We start from the raw sequence: 11,193 nt of genomic DNA on the forward strand, positions 1-11,193 counted from the left end.
AAAGAAAGAAAGAAAAAGAAAGAAAGAAAGAAAGAAAGAAAGAAAGAAAGAAAGAAAGAAAGAAAGAAAGAAAGAAAGGAAAGAGAGAGAGAGAAGTGGCATTCATAGCAGGTTAGATGGGGTAAATTGATGTTTATTAGTCACAGTCATATTTCAGAGACTGAAAGGTTGGTTGATAAACTTTTCCTGATTGCTTCAACTATTAAAGTTCCCTTCTCCCCAAAACTACCTTGTATTCATTTTGTATATATTCTGTATATAATTATCCTACATATAGAAAATAATTTCCTCGAATACTGAGGCTGTTTCATTTTTGTATTTGTATCCTCAGTGCTTAACTTAGTACCTGGCTTATTAGTTAGTGCTTAATAAATGCTGACTGATTGATTTCCTCAGTACTTTCTCCCTCCCAAAACAGGTCATAGCTCCTCTATGGTTGGAGTTGCTGTTACTGGAAAATCCATCACTCCATGCACAATCTAGGACTGACCCTCCTCTCTGCCTTTAGCTAGGCCAGTCCGTGGACTACAGCCATGTTGCCCATCCCTGGTTCTATACTCGAGTCTATCCAGCCTGGCAGAACCTGGAAGAGTTTGGGCAGTGATAGCTTAACTCTAAAGAAACCAGAATGAACTCCACACCAGAGGGAGAAAGGACGTGAGACCAAAGGGGTCAATATGACTTCTATGTAAGAAACAATCCTGTCCCTCATACTCCCTAATTTAAGATCTATAAGGTTCTTATAAGCAAACTGAGGCACGGGAAAACAAAGAAACTTAGCCAAAAGTCATGCAAGTTCAGAGGAAGTGTCAATATTTTTACCTCCAGAACCCAGGACAGTGTCTGGAACATAGAAGATGCTTAATATGTTTATTAACTGACCAGGTGAGGTAGGATTTGAAACCAGACCCAAAGAAGGAACATAGTGTTCCTCTCATCCTTTCTCTAACTGGGGGCCAAATCAGTCACAGTACTGTAAAAAGAATGTGGAAGGTCTCCAAGTTCCGAGGATCAAAAATGAATGAGATTGGCTCTAAAGTGTCCAAGGAAAATAGTGCTGGTTCTCTTTTGAATTTGAAGGATTATTAGTCTCCAACATCTCCTTAAGTTGTATTGGTGCCTTTTGTGTTTTTTATACCAGTATTTTCCACATAAACTACCCCCTCCCTCCCCACCACACTCATGTAAATATGAGGACCTATGATCTTCTCCTTGTAACAAAGAATAACTGTTAACTTTGGTCAACAGATACTGTTAATTTTGCCTGACAGTATATGTGACAGTCTGCACCCGTAGTCCCCCTCTTTTCTACAGAAAGGTGGCAGATACATACATTTCTTCACATCTTCTATGGGCTACAATTAGTCATCACACTCATGTAGTTTTGTTTTAGCGTTTGTCATTTACATTATCGTGGTCATTGTGTATATTGTTTTTCTTCTGCCTCTAACATTTTCATCTGACCTTCCTACACTTTGTTCCTAAACTTCCTACATAATTTTTTGTCTACAGCTTTTTTTCATGCCCAACCTACACCTCTCTGCTATTCTATATGAAATTTGGATTGGAATCAATGTTTAAAAAAAAAGTTGAGTAGTTCTTGACAGGAACTCTAAATGGATAGAGACTAAATGTAGGCACCTGGCCAAAGACAGCAGCCTCCATTTGATTCTCTTGGCTCTTCCAAAGCTTTCTTTAACAGGCATTCATGTCCAAACAGGAGTGTCCAATGGATTTACCATTAATTTATTTCTTATTTCTATTCTTTATCCTACCTGAAAGGAGTGCTAAGCGAAAACATGATCCATCTGGTTTGTAATGCAGTTATCCCTTCCACATTGCGACTTTCCCCATTATGGTTTTGATATATCACAGGTTGTCGTAAGAAATTAAATGGGAGTTTTGGGGGAGTTTTGAGGAAGCTACAGATGACATGTGAAGGCCAACAGACAACGCAGGAAAAAAATTAGAAATTCAGGAATGCAAAAATATATGTATAATATCAACTTTTTTATCCTTTAATACCATAAATGTACACAATTTCTTCTCTGGTACGAAGGGAGGGCCAAATAATTTTACACAGATTTTCCAGATCGTGGGGTGCTGTGCCCTTAGCCTCTGTGATTGCAAAGGATAACAGTATTGTGTTGGAAAGAAAGGGACACTCAAGAAAGGATGAGAGGTGACATTTACAAAGTTCTTTTAGGGTTTGCTGATGTAAAGGTCTCACGTAGGCCTCTCAGGAAAGGTAACATGAGCCCCACATCACAGGGGAAATGAAGGCTAGGAATGGTTAGGTAATTGGTTCCTCTGTGGTCACATAGCTAGCAAGTGGGAGAAGTAGAGTTGAACTGATAGCTTTCTGGACAGAATGGAAGTTCCTTGAGAGCAGGGACTGTTTTGGCCTCTGCAGCCCCAATGCCTGGCACATAATAAACTTTTTTTTTTTTTGCAAGGCAATTGGGGTTAAGCGACTTGCCCAGGGTCACACAGCTAGTGAGTATCATGTGTCTGAGGTTGGATTTCAACTCAGTTCCTCCTGACTCCAGGGCGGTGCTCTATCCACTGTACCACCTAGCTGCCCCATGATAAACTTAAATGTTTGTTGATTAGTTGCTGGCTCCAAGCCCATGTCTAACGACTCTGCAGAAAATTAATTCCCTCACAGGAAAAAAATTAATGGTCAGCAATCTTGGCCCCAGAAATGAGATAAGGGAAATGCTTGACTTTTCTTTGGGCATGGGGGAGGGAACTGGAAATGGGAGAACAAGGACTAGGGTGGAGAATGTTGCTTACGCTATCAGACCCTATCACTGACGGGTTGATTTTGTTGTGAATTTTTTGTTATTACAAGCAAAGGTTCACATGTAGGTAAATCAAATGGGAAGTGTTGTGTTAGTTCTGTGGTTTCCTTGAACAAAACACACACCACACACAAGTGGCATAGAAAATTGTAAATATTATAGATATAGTGGTATAGTAATATATAGATATGAAGGTGTAGAAAATAGTAATATAGTAAGGGGCAGTGTAGGACTGCTGGATTTAACCTGAAATTGCCTTTCAATACTTGGAGTATCCCAAGGCACCAACCTCTTTTGAAGGAAGGGTTGAGGCTTGTAGTTTCTTCTGCAGTTCAGAAATAGGAAAGGCACCTTACCTTTTATTAAAAAAGAAAAATGCTCTGTGCATATGCCCAGTAGGAGGATTGATTTACTGTTAAATTGTAGGTCTTCCCCTGTCCAGCCCCAGCTCAATCAATGTAAGGAACTCCTGGTGTGGAAAATTTCTGCACAGATGCAGATCCTTCAATTCATTTTTAATTTATATAGTATCAGACCTTCAGGGATGGGGAGCCTGCAGCCTCTAAGTAGTCAGTGCAGCCCTTAGACGGAATCCAAACTTCACATAACAAATGCCATTAATAAAAGGATTTGTTCTGTAAAACTTGGACTCAGTCAAAAGGCCACACCCAAGAACTTAGAAAGCCACTGTGACTTTGAGGCCTCAGGTTCCCCACCCATGCCTAAGAAAGCTCCCGAGGGAGAATCAGGAGGTTAAAGACTTCTCTGAAGTCCCACAATTTTGGGCCAGAGGCAAGACTTGAAACTGGATCTTCCTTCCTCTCAGGCTCTCAAACATCAGCAGTCCCCTACCCAATAAAGTGTGCTATTTACTTGATTTACATATGAAAGAACTTAGGGTTCATTCTGGTGGCACTTCTTTGGTTTTCTTTAGACTTAAGTGGTACTACTTACGGTGGGTGCAGTGGATAGAGCACTAGGCTTGGAATAAGGAACTCATCTTCCTGAGTTCAAATTCAGCCTCAGATGCTTATTAGCTATGCGACCCTAGGCAAGTCATTTAACCTCAGTTTGCTTCAGTTTCCTCATCTGCAAAATGAACTGAAGAAGGAAATGGCAAACCACTCCAGTGTCTTTGCCAAGTAAACCCCCAAAAGAGGTCACGAAGTGTCAGACATGACTGAAATGACTGAACAGAAGCAGGCATGACTTAGGTTATGTGTAAATAATAGCATTTCTTTGTTTTCTAGGGTCATTTAAAGGGCCCAGTGGAAAAAATGTTTGAATCAGAGTCAGTGATGCTGGGCTGGAATCCTGGCCAGGCCACTTATTACCAAGGTGACTTTGGACCAGTGAACACCTCCCAGGACTTTCATTTCCTCATCTGTAAAATAAAGGCATTGAACTGGAAGACTTCTGGGGTCCCTTCAAGCTCCACATAGATGATCTCTTGAACCCTTCTCTTTAACAAGGGAAGATAAAACTTCAGAAATCTTTTCAGGTGATAGTCTAGTCAAAGGGAGTTTAAGGGGAGACAGGAGCATAGATTCAGAGGTTGGAAGGGTTTTAGATGTTCAGTCCAACTGCTTTCTTTTACAGAAGTGACATTGCTTATCATTTTTACTGATACTTTTAAAGTATCATGTTCTTTTCCAATCCTATCACCAGCTGAAAGGATTTTTTAAAAATGGATAAAGTTAGAATCTGTGCTTGCCCTTTGTGTATACAGAAATATATAAAGCCTTTATAAAGGTTTCCAAAGTAGGGATGCTATTCTCACTATCCTAGAGTTCACATCAGATCCAACCCTCTCATTTAAGAGATGCCAAAACTGAGGCCCATGGGGGTGAAGTAAATTCATCCAGTCACCTGAGTAGTTAACTTGCAGAGGCAGATTGAGGCCAGCTCCTCTAGATTCCAGAATCAACGCTGTTGTATGTAAAGCTAGTATTTATATATCGCTTCAAGGTTTGCAAAGTGCTTTACAAATATTATCTCATTTGATCCTCACAACAACCCTGGGAGGTAGGTGCTATTATTATCTCCATTTTACAGATGAGGAAACTGAGGCTGACAGAGGTTAAAGTGACTTGCCCCAGGTCACAAAGCTAGAAAGTATCTGAGGCAGGATCTGAACTCAGGTCTTCCTGTCTCCAGGCCCAGCACTCTTATACACTGAGCTATCAGCTGCTAGTTTTGAACCACAGTTTTGCTTATCACCGCCCTGTTATCTATCCCTCCAGCCTTGGGCCACATCAGGTCACAAAGGTTCATTGACATAAACCTCTCAATCACAGTCAAAGGAGTCAGGTTCTGGCCCAGAGTTGGTTCTGAACTAGCAGCTTCCATAGACTGAACTTCAAAGTCAACCACAGATTCACTGCCTGCTTTACAGGGACCTCTGCACTCGACATCAGCACTGGAAATACAGTATTCAAAATGATGGCCCCTTAGTTTATGAATAAACTACATTCAAATACAGCACCCTGAAGTAGCTAGGTGGTGCAGTGATAGAGGAGTGGCCCTGGAATCAGGAGGACCTGAGTTCAAATCTAGCCTCAGACATTTGACACTTACTAGCTGTGTGACCCTGGGCAAGTCACTTAAACCCAAATGATTTTACATATATACAAATTTAATATATGTACATATAAAAACCTTATAAAATACATTCAAATATACCATTCAAAACCCTTAGTGTAGGAATAAATTAATCAGATTAATAAGTGAACAAGTTGTTTGAGCAAGGGTTTTAATTTGCTCAAATGAGACAATATAAATGAGCACTTTATGCTACAGAATCATAGACTCAGAGCTGGAGGCCAGTTAGTCCTTCATTTAATAGGAGAGGAAACTCAGGCCCACTTCACCTTGTCCAAGACTATGTACATGTAGTAAATAATGAGCAGGAATTTAAGCCAGGTCTGGCCTGTGACTCCAGCGCCAGGGCCAGTCACTGTACCACTGCTGCACCTTGAATAAACATCAGTTCTTCTTCTTCCAGTTAATGAATTAACAGCGTTTCACAATTTACTTGGAATTTTACTTTGACCAAGAGATATCCATGAGAAGGAGGAACTCCCTTCCCCAATGAAAGCTATCTCTCGTCCACTCTCGCTAAGTCAGATCATAGATTAAGACTGAAAGGGGTCTCAGATCCCTTCCAGTTCCACCCCTCTGACTTTAATGACTAGCCCTGGGTCACAGGGCTGGTAGATGTAAAAGTCGGAAGAAGGATTTGAACCCAGAACTTTCTGACAGTCCAGCTGCCCAAATAAAAACAATATTGAGAGGAGAGAGAAGAAAAGTATCAAGTCAATTTTTTTTTACAATAAAATACTGGGTCCATTTTGTAGCATGGCATTCAGTGACCACCCTGGCAGAAGGCAATCATAACAATATGCCAACGCAATACAGCTGGAATTTATGAAAGTATTGCTCTTCGTTATTGAGCTAACTTCTTGGTGTGCCGTGTGATTTTTAAAATGGCATTAAGGACTCAAGGAAAGACTAATGTGGTCATTTGTAGTATGTTTATGCACATGCCATATATGGATGGATTTCTACCCTGATCAGAGATGGGACTGAAAACTTCAATTCCTATTAAATTGCAGCGACTTTATTCTTTTTGCTTGAGGTTACCAAGGAAAACAGATCCTGAACCCTAAAGAAATGGTGATAATTTTCAGTCTTCCCTCTCAGATTGTGCGTGGAATTAGAGATTTCCAGATGCACCCCAATCAGTAAATCCCCTTCTTTGAAGTACAACCCTCAAAGCCCCTACTTTTTCCATATAAACTAACTTCCTCAACACCCAAAGCTTTACTATTCTCATGGGAAATTACCGGAGCCCAGGAAAAAGCAGTAGAAGTTGGGACCTTCTGGGGGCCTCCCCAGCAATTTGAAGCCAGGTGTTAACTTCCTTGTACAGTCTTTAAAAAACTGCTACCTCCCTCATTACAAGGAGAAATGAAGGGGGGAAACCTCCCTAGAGTCAGGCAGTAAATTCTGTCTTCAAGGCTATATTTTTTAAACCCTCTCTTTTTACTGACTCCTTTGTTAAGGGTTTGAAGATAAACTCTTGTCTCAGAGATGTGTCAGCTTCCAGGAATTCCCTCCATTTGTCTGTGTTATGTTACTCCCATCGGTCAGTAGTTATCTCTGAAGCTCCGTGGCTAACTTGGAAATCCCAACTGTTAGTTGTTTAAAGAAAATGGAAGTCGTCCTTCCAGCAATTTAATTAACTTCTAACCAGTATAATTGGATTGCCACGGTGGGAAAGGTAACTGGGTGGGGGTGGGGGTGGGGAATGGGCTCTCACACAGTCTAGTAGGGAAGGAGTGGTACGAAGTGATCTTTTAGGATCTTGATTTCACTGCAGTAAATTGTCAGGAGAGGTAGCCTGGGTCAGCCTTGCAATCACAAACTGGTTTAAGTGCTATCGCCGACAAGTTCTGGCTGAGTAACCCCCAGGCACATCCCTTAACCTTCTCAGGGCTCCTTGCAACCCACCCTCTAAGACTAAAAATTCCAGAGAAGTCATTTATCTGCTTTGGGGGAGGGAGTTTCTAAAAATCCCAGCAGGGAACATCTGTAACAACAAAATCTCCAAACCATAGTGCTAAGAAGGCATAGATGACTTGACCTCTCTGGTTCTCAGTTTCCTCAATGGTAAAATGAGGAGATAAGAGTAGATAGAACTCCAGTCTTGGAGTCAGGAGGACTCGAGTTCAAATCTGGCCTCAGACATTTGACACTTATTAGTTGTGTGACCCTGGGCAAATCACTTAACCTTGATTGCCTCATCAAAAAGAAAAAAAAAAAGAGGAGACAGGACAGGACTACATGACCTCTGAACTTACATCCTGACCTAATGCTGATGATTCCTCCCTAATAAAGATGGATCACTACCAATGAGAATTGGAAAAGGGTCATGATGTCACCTCCCCTTATCCTTACTCCAGTTCTCAACATAGGGTCCATGGATTTTTTTAAAAAATATTTCAAGAAGTATTTTAATACATTTTAATTTATATTTAATAGATTTTAATAATGTAATAGAATAATATATTTAATATTTTAATAATGTATTTCACAATTGTTTTCCTTCATAATCCTGTATGTTGCATATTCTATTCTGTAAAATGTATTTTATTTTATGATTTTAAAACTTTTTTTTTCTGAGAAAGGCACCATAGGTTTCACCAGTCTGCCAGAGGGACACAAACAGGGTTAAGAATTCCACTCTGCATTGAATCCAGTGGCACCACAATTATTTTTCAACATCGATCTCAAATCCCACTCCTCCATGAAACTTTCCAAGCCATCCAGCGTTATCCTCTTCCTTTCTTGCCTGTCCATAGGTCTCATTATCAATATGTTTCGGAATTTTCATTACGATCACATATAACATTATCTTGTGGTGCCCTGCTATTGTGTAAGTCTTACTATGTAACTAAAGTCAGGGTGAAGTCCTATGCTAATCTTTAAATAACTCCTCCTCCTTCCTTTCCCAGTCCTTAGCACTATGCTAGGCACCTAGTAAGGGTTAATAAACATTCGTTGAGTTGAAAATACTTTTAGAAAAATCAAAGGCAGGGGTAGCTAGGTGGCCCTGAAGTCAGAAGGACCTGAGTTCAAATCCAGCCTCAGACCAAACACTTGACACTTATTAGCTGTGTGACCCTGGGTAAGTCACTTAACCCCAATTGCCTAAAAAATAAATAAAATAAATAAATATGCAGTTAAAAAAAAAAGAAAAATCAAAGGCAGAAAGAATATAGTTATATTATGTAGGGGCTAAAGTGGACCAGGCAACAATAGAAACATTTTTTAATTACCGGCTTTTTTTTTTTTCCTTTGTCCCCCTTTCGTTCATCCAATAAAAGCATTTATTAATCACCCGAAGATTTGCACAGGACCATGGAAATCTTTTCCCATGCTGATGCATCAACCTTCAAGAACTAGAATTAGTGTTTGAAATCACTTTTTTTTTTTTAATGGAGACAGTCATGCTAACTGATTAAGGAGAGGTATGACAGGGAAGCCTGTACCAGGGACTAAGGAAAGACACGAGTCAATAAGGTGCTGAAGGCAGGGGTTTCTGATCGGAAGCTGACCCAGACAGAACTGAAGGCAAATAAGGCCTTGTCCAAATACTGAGCTTCCCAGAAACTCAGTCTCCTGGCCTTGGCAGAAAGTCTTCCACCCATTGACCAAATCTGCCACCTCTTAATTTGAAAATCCTTATTATGGGATTGAGGGAGGGAGGGACGGAGGAGGGTTGAGATGAAATGTTGTTTAGTAATCATGACACCGTCAAAAATCCAAAATGGGCACACTCTATTTCATGCAGTCAATGAGCTTAAAAAAATTAACTGTATTTCAATATAATTGGTTTCTTTTGGAACCCTAGGTATTTTGTGCATTTAAAAGCATTGTTCATCACAAAAAAAGGCTGACTCCAGAGCTAGCCCAATCTCATCGGTTTATAGATCAATGAATGAGAGAATGAAAGAAAAGCTCAGAGGCTAAGTGACCTGTACAAGGTCACACAACAATAGGCAGTCAGGGCTTGAATTCAAGGTGGTCAGGCACTTATTCCTTACTTTCCCCTCCCCCTTTTAAAAAGAAACCCCCAAACCAGACCATGTCAATGTCTCTTCTCAGCTCTATTAAATTAAGTTTAATAAAACTAGTACTAAAGCTTCTGAAATGAAATGTAGGTTCAGAGATTTAGACCCAGATGGGACCTTGGAAGATACCATCCCTATCCTACACCCTTCTCATTCTACATTTGAGGAAACTCAAGCCCAGGGAGGTCAAGTGATTTTCTTGCCACCAATAATCTACTCAAGCGCTAATATGTGCCAAAAACTAGAGGTACAAAGACAAAAACGAGATATGTTCTAAGTGGCAGATACGTACTAAGCTAGTTGTAACTAATAACAAAAATAATGTGTTTCTACCTCACTTTATAATCTGCAAAGCACTTTACATTTGCTATCTCATTTGAACCTCACAACTCTGTGAGACAGGTGTGATTGTAAAAACCCTTTTACAGATGAGGAAATCAAGGCTCAGAGAGATTAAATGACTTCTGGGTTGCACCAGCTCCAAAATTTATAAGGCAGGTTTTGAATTCTGCTAGGTTTTGAAGTAGATAGAGCACGGGGCCTGCAGTCAGGAATATTCATCTTTGTGAATTCAAATCTGGCCTCAGATACTTACTAGCTGTGTGACCTTGGGCAAGTCACTTAATTCTGCCTCAGTTTCCTTATCTGTAAAGTGAGCTGGAGAAAGAAATGGCAAGCCACTCCAGTACCTTTGCCAAGTAGAGTCAGACACGATGGGAGGACTCAACAACAAATGTCCTGATTTAAGTCAAGAACCGGACCACCTATTTGTATGTCACTCCAAACCCAATTCTTTTCTACTGCCCCACACTGCGACCCAAGGACACGGATGACCTCTTGCAACTTGGAAGCCATTAATTCTGTTATCAGTCACTTGAGTCATCTGAATTTCAAAGTACACTTTTGGGAGGCAGACAAAAACAGGCAGTGTGGAAAGGCTGTGAGTAGTAAAACATTAACGTGTCTTGGGCCAATCTGCTGAAATTTGTCTTTGGTCAGTGAGAGTTGGTTCTAATTGAAGGGTTTCCCTCCAGGCTCTCAACAGTTTTCCCCCTTCAGCTACTGCCTTAGTGAAAAGCAGCTCTACAGGTAGAAAATAAATTCCGGGGCTAAACAGAGAGTGATTATGCAGCCACAGGCAGTGGAGAGCAGGGGTCCCTCACAGTCTCTCACCAGGGAACAATACAACTGTCAGGTCAAGTGTATGAAGGGCGAGGCCCCCGCCGGGCAGCTGTGAGAAAAAGCAGCAGACACATCTACTCCCAAGCAGCTGAGGGAAACTTTATCTTACAGTGCATACATTAAGACTTCTCAAAGGCAGGATTGTTAGGAGGTCGCCTTTTTTAAGCCACTATGGTCCAAGCCCTTCCATTCTGTTTTAGGTTCTACCTAGAAGGACCTCTGATTGCAATGAACTGCCACCTAGGTTTGAAAAACAACAAGCGCAGCTCAAGCCTTCCCAGAACTTCCCACTTCGGTCACAGAAAGCCCAGATTTCTGTCTATTGGAATTCAGGAGATTATCCTGCGCCTCTGGTCTTCGATGGAAATCTGCCTTCTGACTGATTCTGCTGTCACAAGTTCTGTTCATTGCCCACAAGAGACTCTTCTGCACATTAACTTTTTAAAAAAAATTAACATTTTTACTGATATCTTTTTAATTTGCCCCCACCATTATTCCTGATTACAGACAACCCTTCCCCAACTCTTCCCTCCCCCAAAGAGCCTTTTCTAGTTACCAAGAACAAATATAAA

The 11,193-nt window shown here is 40.8% G+C and overlaps 1 protein-coding gene across 1 annotated transcript in view; it reads right to left on the reverse strand.

Moving 5' to 3' along the window:
* Positions 1 to 11,193, reverse strand: part of FRMD4B (FERM domain containing 4B) — a 209,913-nt gene that overhangs the window by 69,827 nt on the left and 128,893 nt on the right. Inside the window, exons 7-8 of the mRNA XM_027863670.1 lie at positions 10,613 to 10,670; positions 10,249 to 10,339 (exon numbers count right to left, since the gene is read on the reverse strand). Coding sequence (XP_027719471.1) covers positions 10,249 to 10,339; positions 10,613 to 10,670 — 149 coding nt within the window. The remainder of the gene's footprint in view (positions 1 to 10,248; positions 10,340 to 10,612; positions 10,671 to 11,193) is intronic.

Source organism: Vombatus ursinus, unplaced genomic scaffold (genome assembly GCF_900497805.2).
Source record: "Vombatus ursinus unplaced genomic scaffold, bare-nosed wombat genome assembly UNPS02014773.1, whole genome shotgun sequence".
Lineage (NCBI taxonomy): Eukaryota > Metazoa > Chordata > Mammalia > Diprotodontia > Vombatidae > Vombatus > Vombatus ursinus.